This window comes from Octopus bimaculoides, chromosome 15, assembly GCF_001194135.2.
Source record: "Octopus bimaculoides isolate UCB-OBI-ISO-001 chromosome 15, ASM119413v2, whole genome shotgun sequence".
NCBI classification, from domain to species: domain Eukaryota; kingdom Metazoa; phylum Mollusca; class Cephalopoda; order Octopoda; family Octopodidae; genus Octopus; species Octopus bimaculoides.
The window spans coordinates 30,940,302-30,968,125 of NC_068995.1; the positions used below are offsets into that span (position 1 = coordinate 30,940,302).

The 27,824-nt window shown below is 34.7% G+C and overlaps 1 protein-coding gene across 1 annotated transcript in view; it reads left to right on the plus strand.

Moving 5' to 3' along the window:
- LOC106869382 (cleavage stimulation factor subunit 3) overlaps positions 1-27,824 on the plus strand; it is a 145,620-nt gene that overhangs the window by 106,961 nt on the left and 10,835 nt on the right. Inside the window, exons 4-14 of the mRNA XM_052973227.1 lie at positions 5,219-5,251; positions 6,639-6,736; positions 9,899-10,000; positions 10,621-10,747; positions 11,926-12,084; positions 16,103-16,184; positions 17,485-17,594; positions 20,748-20,864; positions 22,432-22,506; positions 23,424-23,567; positions 26,331-26,433. Coding sequence (XP_052829187.1) covers positions 5,219-5,251; positions 6,639-6,736; positions 9,899-10,000; positions 10,621-10,747; positions 11,926-12,084; positions 16,103-16,184; positions 17,485-17,594; positions 20,748-20,864; positions 22,432-22,506; positions 23,424-23,567; positions 26,331-26,433 — 1,150 coding nt within the window. The remainder of the gene's footprint in view (positions 1-5,218; positions 5,252-6,638; positions 6,737-9,898; positions 10,001-10,620; positions 10,748-11,925; positions 12,085-16,102; positions 16,185-17,484; positions 17,595-20,747; positions 20,865-22,431; positions 22,507-23,423; positions 23,568-26,330; positions 26,434-27,824) is intronic.

A 27,824-nucleotide genomic window follows, 5' to 3' on the forward strand; every position in this document is an offset into this window, starting at 1 on the left:
TATATATATATATATATATATGAGCTGTTTTCCAATGCTTGCATAGGTCCAAACTCCTGGGATCAATCTCCACCTCATCTCCTTGTGTCTTCCTTGGCTTTCCATTTTTGGAGCTTCCTATCTCTTAAATAACTTGGCACTTTACCCAATCATCCTCTATACATGTTCATACTAGTGGAGTTTCGTCCCTTGTAGACACATCTCTCTCTCTCTCTCTCTCTCTCTCACACACACACACACACATACACACATGCTGTGCTAGGTTCTTGATGGGAAATAGTATTCTGAAATTTGGCAGACGTTCTATGTTAGGCACAGAATTAACTCCCTTTGATCCAGTCATGCCATTGTTTTCCCCAAACTATTGCTTAACTGAAATAAATATTATTTATGTAAACACACAAATAAAGAGTTAAATACTAATCGAAATATATGTCAAATACAGGATTTTCTTACTTCTGCTCCATTTCAGCATACACATATACATTATGCATGCATTCATTCATCCATACATAACATAACACATTAACAGTGTTTTACATGATTTTTCTTTCATATTTGCTCAGAAGTGTTGGTTGCATTTATTGTAACAATTGTTTTTATATTTAGTTGCTATTTCTATTGCTTAACCCTGTGAAGTAGAGGCAAACTGAGCAAAGTTCACACTAGAGTGGCTAGAATAATATTTGAACTTATGATCATGTGGTTTGTAGTCCTTCACACCTTAATTGTACATTTACTGTTTCCCATTTCGCTTTGTCTCTCTAATCATTATCTGTCCTGATGAAAATATGAAAAAATACTCTACACTTTGTGTACAAATTATACACTGCTATGGTGCACTTGTCTTCACAGTACAAAATTTGTCTAGCAAGTAGAGCATTTGTTTTCACTGTACAAGTCTGCACTGCAGTGGTACATCTATCATGTATACATGGACTGTGTACAAGTCTGCACTATAGTAGTGCATCTGTCTTCATAGTGCCTTCACAGTTCAAGACATGCACTAAAGTGATACAGTTATCACATACACACAGACTGTGCATAAGTATGCACTGTAGTGATGTAGCCATCCTGTACACACATTCTAGATGATACTTTTTCCCAACAATTTCTTATACAACAAACTATTCCCATCTGTTTTTTCTACTAACACAGTCTCTGTTTTCCTAGATTTGTCTATTCTGTACTACATCCATCTAAATTGTTTGATATATCCATCTGGCACCCATCAGTTCCTGCTATGAACCCTTCCCAGAATAATTGCTTGTCATGTAACCCAATCTTTCCTCCTCAGAACTGCATATCTCACTGGAGCTCTTTCTCTCCTCATATTATACATCATCAACTAATATTCTGCTGAAATTCAAAGTGGAAATATTGGTTATATCATTGTCACCAAGTTATCCATTCAAATAATACCTCTTCATACTTTGACACCTGCCCCATATTTTTGGATTGATTAAACAGGAGAGAAATTATTTTGTTGCTAATTTTTCATTGTGTCACATAACTTCAGTTTAAAACTAGCTGCATTATATGAAATTTAGTTGTGTTTATCTAGCATCATATCCCAGGGTATGTTTGTTTCATATTCATTTTAAGATTCTGGAGCATCCACCTTTTGTTTTAAGTTTTAACTGTTTTTGTATAACCACAGATCCGCTCTAATTGAATTAATCGCAATATCCAAAGAGCCCTCCCTTTACTATGATAGTAAGGTAGAGTTTTCAGGAAAAGTTGGCTGCTCTTTCTAGATGGTTGAACAAAGGGTTAACTTGTATGTTGAGCTGCATGATAGTTATTAGTTCTTCTTGAATAAATCTTTTGATGTAAGGGGCTCCTCAAATGCCAGTCTATTCTTCATTTCATGATACAGCCACATATATCTCTTCAGTTTGATTCCAATCTAATTCTTACCAGCACAGGTCATGAATAATTCTAACGAATCTTTTTAGTGTAAAGCAGAAACAAATCAACCAACAGAATCCCAACAAAATGCAACTTTGATGACTGAACTTCAATGTCTGTTTAGTTACATTTGACAAGCATTTACTGCCAAAGAAACTTTGTTGATAATTTTCTAATATATGGTAGTCTGCATCTTGTTAGGAATTCTGTCATTAATTTTGGAGTCATTATAGTGAAATCTAGGTTTCACTGAGGGTTTTCACAATTATCTCTTTTCTTCATCACATAATTATTTCTGATAAACTTTTAAATTCTCACTATATTAACATGTAAATTAAAAGGATTTCTCAAATGTTACTTGATATGTTTGGTGAATTATCAATTTAAGTGTAAAATAACTAGTTTTAGAAATCTAAGAATATCTTCCTATTTGAAGAAAAAATGAAAAGTTTTTTGTTCCTATTTGTGATTAAGAGTACAATAGAGCATTAAGTACTTTATGAGATCTTGACAAACCAGTAGAGGAAATTTACAACAAAGTTTTGTTTTCTTCATTGAAATTGTCTCATTGTCCTTAGAGAGCATTTTAACAGGAAAACTTTCATTGCCTTTTTCTGCCAGAGAAGGCAAGGATGTCATGAAACCTCCCCACTACTTTGCACACATTGTATTGGAATGAATTATATATAAAAGGAAATGTGATTCCTTGATGAGCTAAGTGGATGGGGACACATGCACACATATGTGCATGCGTGCACACACACACGTGTGCATGAAAATAACCTAGATAGTTTCCTTTACAATTCTTTTTGTACCAATTTTTTATGTCTCTTATATTTTATTCTAAAACAAGACCCTATTTCCTTCAAAATCAAAACCCCTATTTCTTCTAACATAGGATCCTGTTTTTATTTGTGTCTGGCAGTGCACTTCCATTGTAACAATGTCAAAAAAAGGAAAAGTAAATAAAAATGGGTGCATGGATGCAGATTTCTAAAATTGTTAAAAATTAATTAAAAACTGACTCAACATGGAAAATGTTAGTTTTCCATCGTTAATTTTTCCAATCTTATTGATATTTTTCCTTTTGGTAATCACTTAACTATACTTTTGACTTTATTTATTTGTATGTATCCTGTTAGGTGCAATTTAACCAGAATAATGCCATTGGTTGACAATTACTGGTTCACTGAATTTGTGAGGCAAAGTGACGAGAGTGTGTCTAAGCAATTTGGATAGAATAAATGCTGCAACATATTTGGGATTGATTGCTTAGATTTATTATCAATTGAATTTGTTCTGCTTGAGTACAGCCCATAGTTAACTTACGATCTCTACCTGCTGTCTCAACAAATAAACTGGATTTCAACTGGGGTGATATTATAAATGAGTTTACTGTATCAGAACAATGTGTTAATTGTTAAGTGATAGACACAAGTGTTCCATACCACATGGTTCTGGATTCATCCCCACTGCATGCCACCTTGGGCAAGTGCCTTCTACTACAGCCTTGGATTTGGCTGACAGAAACTGAAAGAAGCCCAACACACACACACACACACACACACACACGCGTGTGTGTTTTTGTGTCTGTGTTTGTATTCCACCACTGCTTGACAACAGGCGTTGGTGTGTTTAGATCCTCATAACATAGCAGTTCAACAAAAGAGACCATAGAACAAGTGCCAGGCTTACAAAAAGAAAAAAAGAAAGATAAGTACTGGGGTTGATTTGTTTGACTAAAATTCTTCCTAGCTGTTGCCCCAGCATGGCTGCAGTCTGGTGACTGAAACAAGTAAAAGATTATTGAATGTAGAGAGACTCAAATGGTTAATTAGAAATAATTAATTGGTGAAACAGATGGACAATTAAGTTAGTGTTATTAACAAATTAAATGAAGGGAGTATTATGTGGTGAGATAAGATAGTGTTAGTCATTGACTGATATTGTTTTAATCACACTAAAGTTAACTTCCCCTTTCACAGTACCAGTCACATACATGGGGTCAATATAATTGTTTTAACATGTGGGAAACAACTTTGGTTATTTTTTCAGTCTTATTGAATTTCGTTCATTTTGCTACCCCAGTCAGTTTATGGCAGTTTGGTAGATGGTTGTAGAGTAGACATGCTGATGTGTTGTTAAGTCAACCCTGAATGAGCAGACCTATGATCAGTGATATTCCACACATGACCACCTCATATTTTATTTAAGTGTACATTAGACTACATAATCCAGTATCTTTTTATCTTTTATTTGTTTCAGTCATTAGACTGTGGTCATGCTGGGGCACTGCCTTGAAGAATTTTTAGCTGAATGAATTTACTCCAAGGTGTTATTTTTTTCTTTTAAAGCCTGGTACTTATTCTATTAGTTTCTTTTTGCTGAACTGCTAAGTTATGGTGATGTAAACACTACCACCAGTTGTCAAGCAGTGATGGGGGACAAACACAGACACAAAGACACACACACACATACGATGGGCTTCTTTCAGTTTCTCTCTACCAAATCCACCCAAGGCTTTAGTTGGCTCGAGGCTATAGTAGAAGACATTTGCCCAAGGTGCCACACAGTGGGACTGAGCCTAGAAGCATGTGGTAGGGAAGCAAGCTTCTTGTCACACAGCCATCTTAAGTGTGGTGTAGTTTAAGAGAGATTTCATTGCTATCTCTAGCAGATTGAGCAACCTAGTTGGAGGTTGGAACAGAAGGATTTACACTAATTGTCTTCATTTACTAATTACTAGCAACTACCTCATTAGATATGATAGGCTTAATTACTGGCAACTACTTTATTATATATGATTATCTTAATTACAAGAGTTACTTCATTAAATATGATCATTTTAATTAGTGGTGATTTCCACATGAAATATACTTGTGAATCTTAACAGCTCCTAAGCCTTCCACCAAAAAGTGTGGTGGGTGGCCAGAGGAGCTTTTAGGGGTTGCTTAAATTTTTCTGTAGTTTTGAAATTTAAAGAATTAAGTAAGCCTGGTTGAAAATGCAACAAGAAATGCATATAAATTATTCTAGCACGAATCCTTTAAACTATTTGTCCAGTGCAAATGCACTTGGTTATTGTTATTAAGCTGCAGACCAATCTGAATGGAGTTGACATGATTTATTGTAAAGGGGAATCACTAAAGGGAAATAACTCAAAGTTCTTTCAGATTGCGACTGTTTGCTTGGTGTCTTTGAACTCAGTCTAGAAGTTAAGAATAATCCAGTTATTTCCAATAAGCTGTTTTTATATCTTATTTTACTTCACCATTCCATTTATTTTCCTTTTTCATGTATTTTTCAGATGAAGGCTAAAAATTATGAAAGAGTTGAAAAAGTAAGTAACTTTTCATTTTTCTATATTTGGGTTTGGTAAACAATTATAATATTCCTGGTTATAAGTTTCTGCCAGGTTAATCACTGGTTCCTTGTATTTACAATGGAATCACAACTGAATGTCTGTGTAATATATGTGGAACAAATACTGCACAGCTCTTTTTATCTGAAGACATTAGGTTCTCAATTTACTTGTCAATATTTATACCTTTTGTAAAAGCGGTGAGCTTGCAGAATTGTTAGCATGCTGAGTCGTTCTGAGTTCAAATGTTACCAAGGTCAGTTTTGCCTTTAATCAATAAAATAAGTACCAGCTGAGCACTGGGGTCGATGTAATCGACTTAAACCCTCCACAATCCCCAAAGAATTTGAAAAACCAATATTTATATCTTTCATTATTATTCCTTGGTGAAAGGTGTAAACATACATACATATGACCATCCAAAATTTGTATCCCCAGGAGGTCATAGGTGTGTGTGTGTACATACATGTATACAGACATGTGTATTTGTTAAGCTTTAACTCTCACTGATACCCTCTAAAAGTTACAACTTGTTTTACGGTCAGGGGGTCAGTAGCTGAACTACCCTCCACCTCATTCAACTGGATGAAGAAGTGGTGAGGGAATATGCGATAATCTGGTGGCACCTGCCTCTTCTTCGGGTACAGTTGGACTTTCACTTCTCTGTGAAATATTCTTCTGCTTATATTTCAAATCTGGTTTGGTGGGTTCCCTCACCACTTCCTCATCCAGTTGAATGATGGAGTGTAGATGAGGTGGAGGGCAGTTCAGCTACTGACCTCCTGACCATAAGACAAGTTGTATTCTTTAGAGAGTATGTCAGAGTTAGAGCTTAACAAATACACATGTCTGTATACATGTATGTAAACGCACACACACACACACACACAGTCTGTCTCTCTCTAATGTATTACAAATGATACTTGGAAAAACAAATATATCTCACAAATTAATTAGAAAGTTCGCAAGAGCAATTAGATTCCAGAGAATAAGTCTATTAATATCCTCAAATGTTAACATTGATCAAATAGATTTATTGATCTGAGGTCTACACTGCCTTTCCTCCTTTCAGGATCGATAAAATAAAGTAACAGTCAAGTACTAGGATTGATGTAATCAACTTGTCCTGTCCAGTCAAAATTGTTGGCATTGAATCTTGCAACAGACTGGTCACTTATACATCATAGATCTTGGTCACTTGTATACAATAGGAGCTAAGTATCTGGCCTTCTGAGTGATAGGGATTGAGAAAAATTAAAAAAAACACACAAGATGTTGATATCTCAAAGGTTAATATTGATGTCTCAACTTTGAATTGTATGTTTTTTAAAACAACTTGTTTTCTTTTATTTCCCTCCTGTTGTAGCTTTTCCAGCGCTGTTTAATAAAGGTTCTGAATATAGATCTGTGGAAGCTCTACCTCTCATATATAAAGGAAACCAAGGGAAAGTTGCCTTCTTACAGGTAAGAAACAAAAATAATTAACAAGTGATTCATAATGAAGTCAATATTATATTTCAAACAAAGGTAGTGAGCTAATAATATCGTTAGCATGGCAGGCAAAATGCTTAGCAACATTTTTTGTTTTCCCCCGTGTTCTGAGTTCAAATTCTGCTGAGGTCGACTTTGCATTTCATCCTTTTGGGCTTGATAAAATAAGCACCAGTTGAACACTGTGGTCGATTTAATTGACTAAGCCACTCCTCAAACTTGCTGGCCTTGTACCAAAATTTGAAACCAATTTTATATTTCAAAAGTGGTGAGTGAATTGTCAGTGATGGTTGTGACAAAGGATTAAATAGATGAGGGAATTACGGAAATGGTAAAATACCAGATTTAATGAATGTCTTGAGTTCAAAACCTGACAATCCTGAATTTAACTTTCATTCCTTTGGGTCAATAAAATGGAATGATTGGTGGTCAAACATTGGGATTGATTTAACCCTTTAGCATGCAGCTTTCCTTGTCAAATATATTGCTTATTTATTCACATTATTTTAAATTAATCATGCATTATCTTGTAGCTTCAAGATTTCAATGGCATGTTTGTATATTTTTTGAATGACATTGTAAGGTAGTGTGAGAGGTTGGATTTGGTCAGTTTTAGCATAAAAAAGGTTGAATATTTGGGTTGGATATGGTTGGATTAAAAGGGTTAATTGACTAAAAATCCTCTGTACCAATGGTAGAAATCAGTATTAACCCACTTGAAATCAATGGTAAGTTGGCAGAAATAGCAATTTCTGGGCTGAATACATTTCATTCTTAATAATTGAGTTTCTTTGGTTCTCAGTTCAAACATTAACTTTGTCCTCCATCCCTCTACAATTGATAAAATAACTTTTTCTGATATACTGGTTGATTCAGTCCTCTTCTGCTAAAATAAGTTGATTATGGTCAAAATAAATTAATATTCACCATTAAGTTTCATTTAGATAAGTTTTAGGTCTGAGATATAAGTATGGTTCATATACCCAAATTCCTATATAATCCTAGTCTCCCTACCTTAACCCTTTTGTCACCAGATTTCTGTTGAGATACTTTGTGTTTCTTTCAATTAATTTTAAATATAACAAAGAATTTAGTAAAATAACTTAGTTATCATTAAGCTAGTGTTAAGAATATAAATTGTGATAAAGGTTTGGTGGAAGATTTTAATCCAAAACTTATGAAAACAAGACATTTGTATTACAGAGTCAGAGGTAGTTTCAGCCGGGTTGGTGTCAAAAGGGTTAAGTTAACTGCTATTTATAGAATATTTTATTCCCTTGCGATATCTATTTTACAGCTTTCAGCTGTAAAAACTTAATTTCAATTTACTTTACTTTGACAGTGTATCTCTGTATTTATCCATGTACCTGGTTGTATATGTGTATGTTTGCCAAATTGTACATTACTTTATTAAGAAAAAAAACCTTACATTATTTTATGATTATAATTTTATCATTTGACTAAAAAGGAGTAATAAATATGTCAGTGTTTATTGTATAATGTTACCATAAAAACCCACGTAATTTACACACTTTTTTCTGCAAAAACAAAAATAAACTTTAGCCGGTGTGTAAATCACATGACTAGATCGTTTCCAGAATCTCTTAGAAATTTTTTTCCTGAAGAATGACTTACAAATGTAAACATTTGTATGGGAAGTTGACTTGTTTAATGTCAGAATAGGTTTTTACAGAAAAAATATAATAAAGTTGACTTTTGTTTATGCTGGACAGCATAATGCTTACTTTTTCTGTATAAATTTACTAAAATCATTAAATGGTTAACTACTTTTAGAAGTTTGATGTACATACTGGTAATCACAGTCCAGGCTATATTTTACATTGCTTGGAGTTTCTACCTATCGCAAAGGAGCCCAGCAATTTCCTTAAATAGATCAGTTTTTCTCTGCTTAAGAAGCCTAACTTGCGTTTGCATCCAGGAAGCTATTACTTACTTTCTTGGTGTTAGGGCAATGAAATTCATCACCGCCGACATCACCGCTACCAGCTCTTACTGCACCCAATGCCGATGACAACATCATAATTCATCCTTGTGCATGTAAACTCACTAAGTGAATATGACTTAGCGTTCCTACAGAAACCTTCATTTAACTTATACAATGTTTAATGTCGTTTCACATTCATGTTGAATTATGCAGCAATCTTATGTTCTTTTCATAGAATACTTGTAATGTATGTATTACCAGTTCTTTTGGTATAGTATATTTTTGCTATTTTTGTTTATGTTTCTTCACAGACGTGTATATTCTAACAAGTCGCTTCATAAATTTTGCACCTCTCTTGTTCAATAAACACTGTGTTAAACTTGCAAAACTGTTTATTTTCTCCTTTCGATTTTTAATATTTATTTTAGTGGGTTACCAAACTATCATTACTGGCTAAAACAGTAATGACAAATTTTAAAGTTTGCTTGACATTTTATAAGTGTGAAAGGGATTAAAATTTCGATACTCCATATCAAAGGTTCTGACAAGAATAGACAGAAAATCAGAGCTTGAGACAAGAAAACACTTTCAACCAATGAGAATTCTGTTTATGTAATCAGTTTGATCGGTCACCTTCCTCTGTCGGTTGAGTAAAGTGTCATTCAAGCTGATGTTTATTGGTAATTAAACTTATTTTGCAACACTTGTGTGTATTTATCAGCTTTGTTTTTGTTGCTAAGAATTATCAACAACTTTTCCTGTGATCATGATTTGAGAAGACATACTTGAGAAGTATGCTAAAGATCGGACATAATGTTTTGTGAGCAAGAAATGTAAAATAAAGTTTATTATAAACAACACAAACCCTTTGTAATTTAATAGCTTTCAATGTGATACCTGTTAAACAGAAATTATTTTTATCTAATGAAAATTTAATAAAACCTAATCATAAGTAAGTGAAATTATGCTAAATACAACTAAATTGAAGATCTTTCCCCTGGCCATATCAGCAATTCTGAAAACTTTTGAGTCCGAATTTTACATGAGTAGAACCCTTGTTTTACAATTTTTATCCTGAAAATCACTTGTGTAAATTACACAGGTGCGCAAATTACATGGGTTTTTATGGTAATTAAATTAATGTATTAACTTGTCATCATGTATTGTCTATTAATATTTGTATATTTCAGAGAAAAGATGGCCCAAGCCTATGATTTTGCCTTAGATAAAGTAGGAATGGATATTATGTCATACCAGATTTGGGTTGATTATATAAACTTCTTAAAATCTGTGTAAGTACCCAACTTTTTAAACTACATAATTTTCATCAAACTTCTTTTTCCAAGTTAATGCTTCTTACATATATATTTTTATATCAGTAATTTTGTACACTCCTAGGGTTGATGTAATTCTCCAACACCTCCCTGTAAAGTTAGAAACAAGTTGTGTGTGTTCAAATTCTGCTAAGTTCAACTCTACCTTTCATCCTTTTTGGGTCAATAAAATAAGTACCAGTTGAGCACTGGGGTTGATACAATTGATTAATTCTTCCCACTAATATTACTGGTGATGTGCCAACATTTGAAACTGTTACTATTGATTTTATTGAGACGGCAGAACTAACAACCATCTTAACTAATCAGTCAATTCAATAAAAAAAATTAATTAAAATTATAACTTGGAACAACTCTAACATAGAGTGGTTCCTCTTGTGAGGGACAAGTTTGGTGAAAATTGTAGTTTCTTTTTTAATGTGTTGTCACCAATAACATTACTAGCAACTTAACTATTGATCAGAAATACAGCCTATTAATCAGCCAGGCACACTGTTGTAACCAAGTTATGTACTTTGAAATATTCTTCAATCTAATTAGTACTGACAAAGGTCTTGTGTGTCTGTTTTTTATTTCAGTGAAGCTGTCGGGTCGTATGCCGAAAACCAACGTATAACAGCAGTTAGGAAAGTCTATCAACGAGGTGTCGTTAATCCAATGATCAATATTGAATTGTTATGGAAAGACTATAATCAATATGAAACAGTAAGTTTAAAGTTTGAATTCCCTCAAACTAAATTGTCGCATACATCTCCAAAGAAGGACTCCATCTCCTGCCAGCATACAAAATATTTGTTAATTTTTAATTGTACAGTGCTTCCACTATGCTCAATGGTGAGATGTTCTTACCTACTTACAGCTAAACAGACTAGGCCGTAGACATGGCAGTACACTAACGATAAAATATAAACCACCAAACCATGGATTACTGATACAATAACACTTCCTGGTATAACTGCTCCAGCATGGCCTGGTTGATGTCATTTTATGTTTGATGTGTTATGCTATTCTACAGAGAGCCACAGGTTTATATATTTAGAGGGTTTTGAGTTCCTGATAAAAGGGTCTATGGTTTGTATTTTTTCATGGATTCACTGTGTCCATAGCAACAGAGTTTTATAAAGTGACAACACTTTACAACTAGTGATAGCCCATCCCCTTATACTTTCTTATTGAATGCTAGATGTGTAATTCTATTTGGTTTGGTCTGTTTGGTCATTTCTGTTACTTCACAGTTGAGCAGTTTTCTGGTGAAGGTCCAGCTATCATCCAGCTGTTATTGCACTGAAGTGTGTCAGAAATCAAGTTTAAAAAAAACTTTCTCCACCTTTGGTTTTCATTGATGTTCTCTACTACTTTATACCTTACAAGGAGACTAAACTGCCCATGCCATAAGTTACACTGAATTGCCCATGTGTTATTATGTTGGTTACAAGATTTTCTGAGAGACAATGCACTTAGGAGGTTTGGTTTCTTTAACTTCCCATTGGACATGTCAGGCTCTTAAAGAGTTCTGGAACATAACAATTGAAACTAATGAAACATAATGTTTTAAAATGTTCATGGAATCTGTTTACAGTCGAGGACTTAGCCAGTGGGAGTCAAGTGGCTTTTTTCCTCTCGTTGACACAACAGGCAATGAAATCTATTGTATTAATGTATTAAAGGTGGGATGGGGTGAGGTAGATCATGAATGATCAAACGCTTTACATCAGTAGTTGTGGTTTCATCACTCGTATGGAGCAATAAATGGAAAATAGTTTTTTAAGAAAATTAAAAGCTATCACACAAAATATTCTATTCAGCTGTATCCTTAGAAGGTTTTCTTTTTTGCTTCTAAATTTATTTAAAATTAAACTTGATTTATTTTCATTTTATTTCAGAATATAAATCCTTTAATTGCTAAAAAGATGTCAGAAGACAGAGGCCGTGATTATATGAATGCACGAAGAGTTGCCAAAGAGTATGAAGCAGTTACGAGAGGGTTAAACAGGAATTCCCCCTCAGTACCCCCACAAAATACCCCTGAAGAAGCAAAACAGGCAAGTTGTCTAATTTAGTTCATCATAGCTGAGAAAGTCATCTGGTTTGGTTCATATGAATAGGAAAATGTGGATTACCCTATGAAATTTAATGGAAATAGTATAAGCCAGACTATTTTTGAGCCACTGAGGATCTTTATACATAGTTTATATGGCTTTCACAAACTGTTCACCTACCTGTTATCTTAAAAAGAATACCGGAAAAGCTAGTCCTGAATATACTGTGTCTAACAAAAATCTAAAACACACACAAAAAAACAAAAAAAAAACAGGTTGGTCGCAGGTAGAATGCTCTATAACAAAAGATCTTTTTTTTTCACAAGATTTCTAAATAGGGAATGTCTGGAAGATTTTAATAGTTTTTTTGAGTTCTAGTTTTACATTCCTTTAGTATCTACAGATATATATATGTATTTGTTTTTTCTTTTAACCATTATGTTTGCCCAGGTATCCATTTTGACTGCTGTTAAAAAGTTTTATGTGTGAGGTTTAGTGTAAGAGAAATTTAACAGATCATCAGTTTCTTAAATGAAGAGCTGCATTGACAAATGTAGGGAAAGAAACATAGAGTGAGTGGAAAGATAGACTAAAAAATGTGCTATTTATGATGCTGAATTACCAATATACAGAAATAATTTCTTGTTTAGTCTAAACACATAAGTGAATAAGTGATAATGATACAACAACCACCAGGTATTATTGTTACTTCAATAATAAATTTACATACTTACAATAATGTAGTTTATTATATGCAGTTTATATTGCAGTTATTTATATGTGAAGACTCTTTAGAATATATCTAAAGTTTCTTTGTAAGTTTGCAGTATTTGAAGTGTGGAGAATTATTAACAACTGGTGTTTAGGATTAAAGGGGAATTTAGCTTCATTTAAGAAGTTTGGTAGAACAGAATCTATCTGCCTACAGAAACTGGAGAAAAAAATACCTGTAAGCTTGAGGAAGATTGTAAGTGTGTTGTTCATCAGGATACTGTCTATGTTGCACATAAGACACCATTTTGAGCGTGGCCGTTGCCAGTACCGCCTGACTGGCTTTCGTGTGGGTGACACGTAAAAGCACCCACTACACTCTCTGAGTGGTTGGCGTTAGGAAGGGCATCCAGCTGTAGAAACTCTGCCAAATTAGATTGGAGCCTGGTGTTGCCATCCGGTTTCACCAGTCCTCAGTCAAATCGTCCAACCCATGCTAGCATGGAAAGCGGACGTTAAACGATGATGATGATGATGATGTTGTCAGTGTGAATGGAATGAATTGGGTTATTATCTGAGAAAGGTCTTCTGGGAATATGTTAGTATTTTGTGTGAAATGGACAATATAATAAAGAGAAACAACTTAACCAGTTGCAAAGAGTGAAATCTGTTAATAGTCTAGTTGATAGGATGCTGGAAACCCAACTGAGGGATCAGGTGTTAGCTTTGTACTGTGTCCCTTAACAACTCTAGTCCCCTTGGTTGCAGATTGGAATGGATCATTGCTGTAGACAGTGGTAGCAATATAAAATTGATGAGTGTTAAAGTTAGATATTGCAATAAGGCTTGGGTCATTTTAGATTTCTTTCAACTGTGTGACCAAATTTATCCAGTTATTTACAAGTTTATCAATAAAATATAGTATTGTTGGCAAGAAATTACTAATGTTATTACTAGACAGGTATGAAGTTCACTTTGCAACCACTTAGTTTCAGGTTCAATCCGACTGTGTGGCACTTTGGACAATGTCTTTTACTTTAATCTTAGATTGACCGATACCTTGTAAGTAGAATATAGTAAATAATAGATGAACTGCTCAACTAAACCATTAAAGTTGCTGCTTAGGCTTGACCACAGTTTAATAACTGAAATAAATGAAAGAATAAATCAATTGAAGATTCTACATAAAACATCCCAAGCTCTATTGTGGGTCCCAAGGTGTTAAGTCAAGGAAGGAGCCTTGTCTTTATCTTCTCCAGATCCTTTACTGAGAATTAAACCTACCACAGTAAACTAATAAAATACTTGTCAGTTACAGTGTGCTACCACTGTTTACTGTGATGAATTGTACCTCCCAATAGTTACTGACAAGGAAATAAATATTGGATCATCCCATAAATAATGTGGTTTTTTCAATTGCATGAACTAAAAGTTAGAGGGCAACGGGATAAGCAACCTGCATCAACTTGCTATAAAAGCAGATAGTAATTTTACCTTGTCCTTATTCTTAGTGCAAGTTTTGAAGAGTACAGTTCGATTTTAAGTTATTTTTTCAAAGCTATATTTTGCTTTACGAGTTCAAGAAAGGCAACAACGCAATGGAAAGTGCGAGGAATATTAATACAGTATATGAGGATCAGACAATGTAAGCCAGTGTCAACGGTGGTTCCAGAAATTTTGAGCTGGAAACTACAGCCTAGAAGACGAGCCTCATCCTGGAAGATCTGTAGAACTTGACGAGGATATCCTGCATACCCCATTGTAACTGTTGGGGAACTAGCAGAGAAGCTTGCATTTGGTTATTCAAGCATTACCGATACCTGCGTGCCATCGGAAAAGTCAGCAAATTGGGTCAATGGGTTCCTCACAAACTTTCCGATTTTAATTGCTTGCAGGAAGTGAATGTGTGCTCTTCTTTGCTGTTACGCCTCACAAATAGACCTTTTTTGGACCGAATAGTAACTTGTGATGAGAAATGAGTTCTCAGTAAAAATGTCAAGTGCCAAAGACACCGACATCCCAGGCTAAAAAAAGAAGAAACACCGACATCCCAGGCTAAAGAAAGTCTTCATCCATGTAAGGTGTTGTTGTCTGTTTGGTGAGATATGAAAGCTTTAGTTCACTTTGAACTTTTAAACCCAAACCAAATGATAACAAAGGAGATCTACTGTGAGCAGCTTGAGCGGCTTAAGTCAGCACTAGAAGAAAAGTGACCATCTTTGGTTTCAAGACGAAAGGTTTTCTTCCATACAGTGAGGATAACATTCCAAAGGCTGGAGCAGTTTAAATGGGAAACGATGCCCCACCCACCATATTCGCTGGACATTGCTGCATCTGATTATCATTTATTTCACGATCTTCAAAATCATTTTGGACGGAAAAAATATGACGAGGTCAGAACAGTACTGGAGGAGTATTTTTCATCACGGACAAGTGAATTTTGGAAGAGGAGCCTTGCAACTCTACCAGATAGATGGAAAAGCATTCGTAGAAAATGGAGGAGAGTATATTTCAGATTGAAAAAGAACTTTGTTTATCTTAATTTTGAAAAATAAAAAGAAGTATAAAAAAGACGCATTATTTATGGGATGACCCAATACCATTACGAAATACAAGTAGAGCAACACTTGACCAGTTAGAAGTAGCAGCTAAATTTCCTTTATATCACACTGCATTGCCTTAAATGTAGGGCAAGTTGGATTATATGGTCCTAAAATATAATGGTTGAAGAAAGGATGGTCGTGGCTGGAATGGCTTTGATCATAGAGCTAATTAATCAAGTCTGACTTGGGGCTTGATGACTACAACCAATATCAAAGACTAAACAACAAGAACCAATACCAAAGGATCCAGAAAAACTGACCTTATGAGTCTAGCCAGTTTCCCCAGATTCTGTGGCATATATACTCCCTTCCTGGACAGGATGCTGATGTGTCACAGGATTGCTCCTTTTTTTCAGCCAAGTGGACTGGAGCAACATGAAATTAAGTGTTTTGCTCAAGAACACAATGCATTGCCTGATCCAGGAATCAAAACCACAATCTTACAATCATGAGTCTAACACCCTAACCACTAAGCCATGTGCCTCCACAACTATCAATATAGATATACTGAATACATCAATAATAGGAAACTATAAATCATTCGCTTTTGGTCTGTAGGTGACCCCCTTCCCTGTCTGCTCCCAATTGACCTCACCCAGCTCCCAGTCCACACTGAAGTAAAGAGGAATAAATCTCCTGTTTCAATTTTTTTTTGTTAATTTTTTTTTTCAGTTTGTTGTATTGTGATATATTTTTCTCTATTTTAGGTTGAACTCTGGAAACGTTATATAGCTTGGGAGAAAAGTAATCCTTTACGGACTGAGGATCATGCATTAATTACAAGACGCGGTAGGTAGCTTTGAGTCATTTTGTAATAAAATTGAAAGAATTTTGATATTTATATCATTACATGTCATTTCCATATATTTGATCTGTGAAGGCCAGAACTGGTCTTATTCCTGGCTCTGTTTAAAGTACCACTCTGAGTTGGAACTAGTCATCTTTAGAATGTGTATTAATAGTAATAAGGCTGTTATTCACCTTGTCCACAGACTTATCTACTAGGTTCTTAGTTCAAATCCAGCCTGGTATTGTGTACATCTAGGATAAGATACCTGTTGATGACTAGAGATCAAGCTGAAACATACCTCTTCTTCTACTTCCTCTCCTACCTCCCCTCCCCCTTCCCTCTGGAGGGATTGCCTTATCTTGAACAAAATTAAAGGGATCTGTCTCTACTCATTTGCCAACCATTTTACTGAATCTCAAACCTGGGTGGACTTCAGTTGTAAATCTTTTATAAAATTGTTCACACCATTATCTATCATATTTACAGATGTAGGTTTGAGTCCTACAGGCAACCTTCAACTTTTTCTATCCAAGAGAGTTTTTCAACTCAATATTTACTTGCAATTATTTATAACATTATTTATATCAAGTTTCACTGTTAAAAATGGTTTTAAAAAATTATAACTTAGTAACAAAACAAACAAAAAGTTTTTTTCATTTAAAAAAAATATTGTTTTCTTTAAATTTATGAATGTATTTTTTGTATCCAAAAGCTGTTTTTAATTGGTTGAGTTGATAGAATGTCGATCAAATAACTGAACTGTTTTATCCTGCCCTTGGTTCCTTCTACTCACATCATATCACTTCTCATATTTACTGTCCCTCTTTCAGACCCTTGATTTTCTCATCATAGATTTGCTCAATGAGAACAACAATCCTATCTCTTTCTGTTTGTTTGTCTCTGTCTCTCTGTGCTTCTCTCACATTACTGATCTGGGACTTAATAATACCAGTTGTGTCTCACATCCCAGACTCTACACCAGTGTTTCTTTCCCAGAACTAGGTATATTGACCTACAGCTGTTCAAACTGAACATATCTACATTGGTCTCACCAATGCAGGAAAATTTGTAAAACCCATGGACACCCCTCCATCCTCATCCTGTTTTGTAATGTATATTCCTATATACTTCTATTCCTATATGTTCTTCTTACAGTGTTTTTCCCTTTCTTTCTCTCTCTCTGTTCCATCACTCATGTTTGCCTATGAGCAATGTCTTTTGTGTCTGTATATCTATATTCCTATATATCTGTTTTCTTTTATGTACCTATATTCCTCTCTTCTTTCTCTGTTCCTCCAGTAATGTTTGCCTATGAGCAATGTCTTTTATGCCTTGGCCATCACCCAGATATTTGGTATGAAGCTGCATCTTTTCTGGAACAAAGTAGTAAGCTCCTCACAGAAAAGGGGGTAAGTTTTTAATTGGTTATTTAATTAATATAAAGAGATGTTAATTAGATTGAGGTGTCAATGAGAGATGCAGGTTGAAGTCCATGCCAGTCGTTGACATTTTAATCTCCCATATAGTCTATATATTTACACTGTCACTTTATTCCAATGTTAACATAGATTATTACTAATGTAGCTCTCTGCTGTTAACAGAGATTATTATTAATATATCCTTCTGCTGTCATAGATTGTTACTAATGTATCCCTACATGAGAGAAGTTTTTAACTGAAATTCCTTCAGTCTGCAGAGAAATATTTCTTATGACAGATGAATTCCAGTAAGAGCTCATAGTAAGTAAAACTTGCGGCATGGTTTCAATACATATATATTAGTTTATCATTTGTGTAGTAAGCTATGAAATTCTTACATTCTCTCAATTTCCTGTAATTCAGACTGCCTTATAGTCCCAGCAGACTGAATGGGAAAGTCGCTGCCCTGGAGGATGGTGGGGGAGATGCACTGGAACAACCACTCTGACTCACAGGGCTTGCACTTTGGATAGCCATCTCTGCGCAGATAGCAGTGAGCAGGGATATGGTCCAGGATCTGAGAATGCTGGATGACTCTACAGCCACGGGCTTGACCCATCAGAGAGTGACTGTTACCATAGATTATTTCTAATGTATCCCTCTACTATCATAGGTTATTACTAGTGCACCTATCCGCTGTCATTTATTATTACTAATTTATTGCTCTGCCATTGTTGAAATAGACTTTTACTAATATATCTCTCCACTGTTAAGATACATTATTACATATGTATCCTTACACTGTCACTTTTTACAACGTAGGTATACTTCATTATATCCTTATTATTAGACTACATTTGAAGTATGAATATTTAAATATATTCAATAATGAAATTTAAATTCAATAAGAAATTCAAATGTTTATGATAAATTGCTTCTGTTCAAATTTTTTCCACTTAGTTTCAGGTTGTAACCATAATCCCATATTGTGTGTGTGTGTGTGTGCACATGTATATGTGTGTGAGTGTATATATGTGTGCATGTATATGTGTTTATATCTTTAAACTTGCTTATGAGTGAATATACAAGGTAATTATCATCACTCTTTAATAACCCTACCATCAATGATGTTAAATAATTGAAATTTCTTTGATTACAAGTATGATTTTGATTGATTGATTCATTTTATTTTAGGGAACATCAATTAGTTGTAGCTATAATAATCAAAATTCAATTGTAGAATCTTATTTCATAGTTATTTTGTAGTCAATAAAGATCATGAAATTCAATCATGTCTGCCTGTGATGTTGATGTTATAACAGTCTGAATGAAGACAGAGGCAAAACTCTGCCTGTGTTGATTCTCGTGTATTAATATAAATGTGAAGGTGCATGGCTTAGTGATTAGGGTATTTGGCTCATGATCGTAAGGTTGTGAGTTCAATTCCTGATGACACATTGTGTCCTTCAGCAAGATACTTTATTTCGTGTTGCTCCACTCAACTGGTGAAAAATGAGTAGTAACTATATTTCAGAGGGCCAGCCTTGTCATGTTCTGTGTAATGCCAAATCTCCCTGAAACTATAATAAGAGTATGCATGTCTGTGCGGTGCTCAGCCACTTTCACGTAAATTTCATGTGCAGGCTGTTCCATTAACCAGATCAACTGGAACCCTCATTGTCGTAATCAATAGAGTGCTAATTTTTTCTTTAAATTTTTCTTTTTATTAAGATAAATAAATGTGAAAAAAGGCAACCCAGCCACAGATAGGGGAGAAGCCACCAACTGGATTTGATCCAGGCATGCCTTAATCCTGACCACCATCTTCCATGTATTCTATTGGATCCATAATAATAATGTATATGAATGACAGAGCACAAACATGCTGAGAGATTAATCAAATATAAGAGAAATCTGATGTAGAATTCATGAGAGGTGACTGCACTGGGTTGTGAATGTGATGTGTGGTGGAGGATAATGGATTAGTAAAGAAGTGCCTCTACTGTTGTCTTCTTTCTCCCTTTCTCTTCCTTTCTAGTTCCTCCTAAGAAAGACCCTTTCATTAGCTCTCCTAACAAAGAACCTTTCATTAGCCCTCCCGACAAAGACCCTTTCATTAGCCCTTCCTGTGTCTAACAGTGCAACTTTCTGTCTCCCCCCCCCCCAGCCAGTGTTACCACTTTTCTCTCTCCACCACAATGAGAAAAACTGTGAGGGTTTGTAAGTAGCTGCTATCATTATAGAAATGGTTGGAGCATTCACAGAAGTAACTGGAGGAAACGGTGAATTGCTTCACTGTTTCAGCAAACTGTATTTGTGTCTTGTACTAGTTTCTCTCTGAATATAACCACAATATTGATATTATAACAACAGCAATAATTGATGCAGTACCAAGCAGTGGCTCTCATAACTTCTGCTCTGAACTGATTGGAAGTGTTATCATGTACATGTTTTGTCTTGATGTAGAAGATGGGCTACAGCAAATATTCTGCTTCATACCACAGATTTGCTTAACCAATTAAGCATGTCCCTTAATGGCTGACAATATGTACCTCTCTAATCATGAGCAGGAGTAGTAGGGGAGTATCATAGCCATATGTTGAGAGGAATTCTTTGAGATTTGAATAATTCACCTCTGGAACCATGGGTGTTTTATTCATCATCCCTCAACAACCCTTATTCAGGGACCATTTGAGTGGGATGAGCTACTCAACTTGAAGAAATTCTAATTGGGCTCCACTTGTAAGGTCATGTGTTGTTTATCTTGATATGAGATCACCATGGCGTGCACATATGATTGTGATGTATGTGCCTGGTGTACCCTTATCAGACAGGTAGTCCTGATGGGTATATTGGGCTTTGTATATTTCTACCCAGTGTCACTTTGATGACATGCTTTTTCTCAGATCCATCCCAACAATAAAGGCATTATGAATAGCTGTAAATAACAATGACCAAATAGAACAAATAGAACAACGATAACAACAAAAAAAAGGGTTCTGAACATGACGGTGGGACAACCACTTAAGATGATTTGGGGACACTGCACTCAACCCGAGATTACCCTGATATACAAAAAATAATAATGATGATAATAACAATAATTATAAAATGTTCTTTATTTTTTGTGATCTTAAATTTAAGGACCAAAATGCTGGGAAAATTTTTGCTGATGAAGCTGCTGCCATTTATGAACGAGCAATCACCACACTCTTGAAGACAAATATGTTGCTGTATTTTGCATATGCAGATTTTGAAGAGGTATTAATCTAAATTGCTTGCATTAACTCTTTTAATACCATCTATCTCTGTTTTAATGATACAGATCTGTGAAATTTAAATCTTACACCATTATTTTGTACTACTAGAAAGACTGCCCTCCAGGCGATCTTTTGCTAGCCACTTGATAATATTTTCACATTTGATTCCCAATTCTAATAATTTTTATATTTTACACTGAATTGCAAAATTCTAATATGATATTTGTGTAATAACAAAATCAAACCTGGAATGTGTGTGTGTGTGCGTGAGAGAGAGAGAGAGAGAGAGAGAGGTGGGGAGAAAGAACATTACAAATAATGAATGAAATAAACATGAAATGAAAAAATCGTATAAATAAAGCTCATTAAAATTATCTTGTACCAAATATTTAAATTTGAAATATTCAATATTCAATAATAAAAGGAAGTTCAGAAAATAAATTTTCCTGAAAACTTCAATTTATTTATAAAAAATCTCACCTACTTAATAAATATTTCTTTCAATAATTTATCATAGTTGTAATATATCTCTAATTGAAACAAACTTCAAGGTAATCCAACTATGTTTAGCGTGCTAGAAATAGCAGCGATCACATAGTTATTATTGTAAGGCCTATAGCATTCCAAACAGCCATACCAACAAAATCACTTTTTTTTTTTTTTTAATTATAATGGTTTATTAGAACATTTTTCTTTTATCAAAAATATTCATTTAACAAACTCTGGAAACTGATATTATTCTTGAAATTGTGCCTCAAACTGTCGGTTTTGCAAATAGCCAATTAAGACTTGAAATGAAAACATTGAAATGAATATATATCAAATTATCGTTAATGAAAATAGAAGTGAGAGAGAGTGAAAAACTTGTAGTTCAAATATTCAGTAAACTAGGAAATTGAAATTGCAGGAAATTTCCATATGGTTAAGCCTTTAATAATTGCTTTCTTTTAGCAACTGTTACATACCTAATTAATCAGCAGCTTTCTCCATAGTATAGATGTTCCAAGCACCAACTGAATAATAGTGACATAGTGTTATTTTATTAAGTCCCTCTAAATTCTTGGTTATTTTCAAAATTAATAGAAACACACAAGTCACTGAGTATTTTGCTTGAAAGGTTTAAACTACATTTGATGTTTAGCATTTTCAGATCAGAAAACTTACTGAGTCAATCATGGAAATGGTTCAGCATCTTTGCATACCAATCATGGACACAGCCAAAAGTGTCATAATTATATATAAACCCACATGTGCCTTAATTGTGCATAAAACAATTCCTTATCCAAATCAAAGAGCTTAGTAATTTAATCTGCTGAAAATAACAGCCTAATCTCCAACAGATTACACCCTATTATCTTAAGTAAGGACAGGGCAGGATACATTAGGTAATGTAATCCTACATGCCACCAATAATGACAGGATGGTCATGACTAGAATACCTTCAGTCATAGGTTTGCTCTATCAGTATTGATCTGGAGTTAAACAGCAATAATTCTTTATCAAATATTTAAGCTTTTTAAATAACTTTCATCAATAATTTCTTTCATTATAAATGTTTTTTCTTTCAGAGTCGTATGAAAAATGACAAGGTCCATTCAATATACAAACGTCTATTGGCTATTCAAGAAATTGATCCAACTTTGGTAGGATTCCTTTTGTTTATATTATTGTTTACTGTTTTATATTGTTTGTCTTTTTCATATTGTGCATGGGTAAATTTTAAAATATGGCTATGTACCCCTCCCCAGTAATGAAAGTCCACAATTGCACTCAAGTTTCATGGTATTGAGTGAAAGAGAGACAAATTTTCTTCCTAGCAGCTAACATTAAGTTACTTGTTTAAATATTAAGAATGAAATACTTGCTGTAGAATTGAACTTAACATGGAAGACCTTGCAGTCTGGTATAAACATTCAACTGTTTCAAACATATCTAAAGTAATACAGTTCTATATTTAAGACATGAGGAATTCTGTACATTATTTACATTTGACGGATATTTGTCCTCATCTTGTTTGTTGTTAACACAATGTTTTGGCTGATATACTCTCCAGCCTTCATCAGGTGTCTTGGGGAAATTTCGAACCTGGGGCATATGGTGTAGTGGTCAAGAGTGCGGGCTACTAATCCCAAGATTCCAAGTTCGATTCCAGGCAGTGACCTGAATAATAATGATAATAACAATAACAGCAACAACAACATCGTTGCCACCGCCAACGACAAAAAGTACCTTAGGAATGAGAACCCAATACACCTGATGAAGGCTGGAGGGTATATCAGCCGAAACGTGTTAACAACAAACAAGATAAGGACAAATATCTGTCAAATGTAAATAATGTCCATAATGTATATCTGAAGTAGGAGAAAATTATTTTTGTAGCTTTTCGCTGCTATTCCCACATCCCTTTCATTTTGATGTTGAGTTTCTTTTTTTTTTTTTCAAGTACCTTTGTTACATGTCTAATTTTATTGTGACCTTTTGTTGAAATTAGTGTTCTTTTTAATTATGAGAAAACAGAAAGTTTTATTTTTCTTTCTTGATTTTATGTTGTATTAAATAGGCCTACATTCAATACATGAAGTTTGCTCGAAGAGCAGAAGGAATTAAAGCTGCTCGCCTTGTCTTTAAAATGGCTCGGGATGATACTCGAACTCGCTTCCATGTCTATGTATCAGCTGCACTAACGGAATATTATTGTAGTAAGGTCAGTGGTTTTCTGATATTCCATCAGTTACTCTTTTACTCTTTTACTTGTTTCAGTCTTTTGACTGCGGCCATGCTGGAGCACTGCCTTTAGTCGAGCAAATCGACCCCAGGACTTATTCTTTCGAAGCCTAGTACTTATTCTATCGGTCTCTTTTGCCGAACCGCTAAGTTACGGGGACATAAACACACCAGCATCAGTTGTCAAGCGATGTTGGGGGGGACAAACACAGACATACAAACACACACACACATACATATATATATATACATATATACGACAGGCTTCTTTCAGTTTCCGTCTACCAAATCCACTCACAAGGCTTTGGTCGGCCCGAGGCTATAGTAGAAGACACTTGCCCAAGATGCCACGCAGTGGGACTGAACCCGGGACCATGTGGTTGGTAAGCAAACTACTTACCACACAGCCACTCCTGCGCCTATGTTCAGAATATTTTTAAAATTATTTCTAAACAACAATAAACTAGGACTTCCATCTGTTCCTGCATTTCACTGAGTATCTCCAGATGTTCTATTGCTTCCTATACTTAATTCACTAACCAAGTTTGAACTCAGAATCTTGAAAGGGAAAAATGTGTTTGTGTGTGTATTAGTGTACGAATCAGTCACTGAAAAATAATTTGGGGATCATCTTATTGAAAAGTAACAATTGCAAAACTATTTATGATGCGGTTAACATCTTGAAATTGCAAAATATTATTATTGAAGGAACTGAATTCCTTCAGCCAAGACCTCAAGACAATATGGGGAGGTGCCCCAGCTTAGCCACCATAAAATAATAGAAATCAAATGTTGTTTCAACTAAATTTCAATTCTACATTTATATACATTCTGGAATATATTTGTTAATTACTTCCATAGCTTTCTCTGACGATTAAGGACAGTTTAATAGCATTACCATGCTCTCATAAATTGTTGGAACCAATGTATTTGGGCACAGATAGAGACCCCACTTTCAATCCTTTCACTGTTGACCTAGAGGAACATCCAGAGTATGACAGCTGGCGGCGGAGGGAGCACTACACCAACGCTCAGCTGTTACTCATTACAGTTCACTAGACTGGAGCAATGTAAAATGAACACATGCACTGCCTTGTCCAGGCATTAAACCAATTAGGTTGTGCACCTTCACTGTTAGATTATGAAAAGCCTCAATAAAAATATTTAACTTTTATCCAGCTATGATGGATTTAATTAATTATTTAAAACATTTTCTTCTTAACTGGTTTCAGTCGCTGGACCACCTTCCACGGTTTTTAGTCCTTTATTGCATTGGCCCCAATTCTAATCCTGAAGCATATTTTATCAGACAGTTGGCTATGTCTGTTGAGTTACGTCTCTTATAGGAAGTTACATTCCTTTTGGGGAGTCATATCCTTTCTGTGATAAGGTTATACTTCTGTATACATGTATCAATGCGTACAGGTGTGTGCGTGTGCCCTCACCCTCTTTTTCCACAATATTTTTTTCCTTTTTCTATTTACTTTGCTTCAGTCATTGGACTGCGGCCATACTGGGGCACCACCTTGAAGTATTTAGTTGAACAAATCAATCCCAGTAATTATATTTCAAAGCTTGGTACTTATACTGTTGGTCTCTTTAAGCTGACTCAATAAGTTATGGAGATGTAAACACACCAACACCAGTAGTAGGGGACAAATAGAAAGACGGCTGTGTGGTAAGAAGTATGCTTCCCAACCACATGGTTCCAGGTTCAGTCCCACTGCATGACACCTTGGGCAAGTGTCTTTTGATATAATCCTCGGGCTGACCAAAGCCTTGTGAGTGGATGTGATAAATGGAAACTGAAAGAAGCCCGTCGAATATATGTGTGTGTGTGTCTGTGTTCCCCCTTCCCATTGTTTGACAACTGATGTTGGTGTGTTTACGTTCCTGTAACTTAGCAGTTCGGCAAAAAAAGACCAATAGAATAAGTTCTAGGCTTACAAAGAATAAATCTTGGGATTGATTTGTTCAACTATAACTCCTTTAGGTGGTGCTCCAGCATGGCCATAATCAGATGACTGAAACAAGTAAAAGAATAAAAGATGTACATACATTTATGTATGACAGGCTTCTTTCAGTTTCCTTCTACCAAATCTACTCATAAGGCTTTGGTCAGCCCCAGGGCTAGCATAGAAGACAGTTGCTTCCTAACCATGTGGTTGTGAAGCAAACTACTTACCACACAACCACGTCTGCATTTCCTGTTTCTGTCTATGAACATTCATTCCAAAATCATAGGTGTATCTGACACTGTGGTAGACTTGCCTAAAGTGGAACTTAGTGAGATGGAACCCAGATCTCTATAGTTGCAAATTGAATTTTTTATCAAACTGTGTCTTGTAATAAAGTGAATTTATCAGTCTCTATCAAATGGCTAAGTCTGGGTTAGTAGAAAAGGGGTGCAGTATATCTAGAATAATGCTATTTTTGTTTGATTCATCGATTTATCACACATATGCACATAAATACATGCACACACACACACACACACGAGAACAGACCCAAACACATACACATAGACACAAATACATGCACATACATACCCCCGCACACACACTCTCTCTCTCACACACACATACACACACACGCACACACAACAAGCTTCTGTACAGCCTCTGTCTCCTGAATTCTATTCACAAGTTATATTACTTAGTTTGTTGTCAATTTTAATTTTTAATCTTTATGAAACATGTTTGTTACAGTTCTATGTAATTTGTAAGATAATATTTATTTATAGGAGAAAACTGTGGCTCTGAGAATATTTGAACTAGGTCTGAAGAAATATGGAGAAATTCCAGATTATGTTCTTGGCTATGTTGATTTTATGTCACATTTAAACGGTAAATACTTTCATTGTAGCACATTGCAATTCACATTTTCATTGTCTCTCATTGTATTTCAAAAATATCTCTTACATTGTATACACATACACACACACACATACTGTATTTGCTGACATATAAAACACATGGTAGCATTAGAGGGAAACCCTATTTTACAAGTATATTTTGTAGAGAAAAAAAAAACAAATTTGGTATGTTTCATTTTACAGCTACTGAAAGATATTTTAAAACAGTTTTATTGTGTAACAAAGTTTAGAATTGAAACCTTACAGTTTTAGTAACTAGGTTCAGACTACACTTAGATTAGGTAATGTGCCCTGAATACCAACCAATCTGCTTGCAATTAACCAAAGCCACAGTAGAAGAAAATGTATGATTACTGTGACAGTACACTGGAATGATGCATGAAACCTTAAGTTTATCTTTAATAAACTACATTATACAAGTACTGTATTTCAACAGTATCTTCTTTCAGTTCAACTGAATAGTTGTTTATATTTTGGTCAAGAGAATTTCTATACAAGATGTAAAACTCGTGTTTCTGGCTGTGATGCTTTGTGTTACTGCAATCAGCCGCCAGAAAGGTGCACCACTGCCATGGTTTTGTTTCCATTCCCTCATTGCAAAATGGCTGATAAGCAGAGGAAAATTTACCAATTCTTTCATCTTTTTAGGAGAAATTTCATTTAGATAATTAAAAAATATTTCTTGAAGGTAACAGTCATTAAAGAATATAAGACACATGTGTGGGTTATGTATGCCCAGGGAAGGAGGTATAAATAGGATGATGTGACCTTTCCACATAACTGCCAAAATACTGTAAGCAATTTTTCATAAGTTTGTGCTGACAGGCTGTGATATTTTGGCTGGTTTTCAATATTTAATTATTAGTAATAATTAGTGCCTAGTGGACTTATGTTTATACAGTTCCCTATCCTACAACATCTGTAATATGGCCACATTAGATGCAGGGCAATTTTTTTTATACATTTAAGAATGAAAAATATATCCAAGCAAATATGTTATACACACACATACAAACACATATAGTGGAAGTACAACAGATTACCATATGAGGTTGTGGCTCTGGATAATAAACATATTAAACTTCTACTGCTGCATTCCATCTGAAACTCTGATCCATGATCAATCTAATTAATTATAATTTTTAGTTTAATATTTGTAATTATTCATTGATCTGATAATCATACAGAATTTGTACTTACTCTTTTTCTACATACCAAACAAGGCCATTTTCTTGCAGGATCCTGTCTTCTTTCCTCTTTTAATCTTTGCTAAATTTATTTTGAAGCCCCTCAGTTCCAGGTTTTGTTCTCTATATCTGGAATTTCTTTTCTAATATATATATATATATATATATATATATA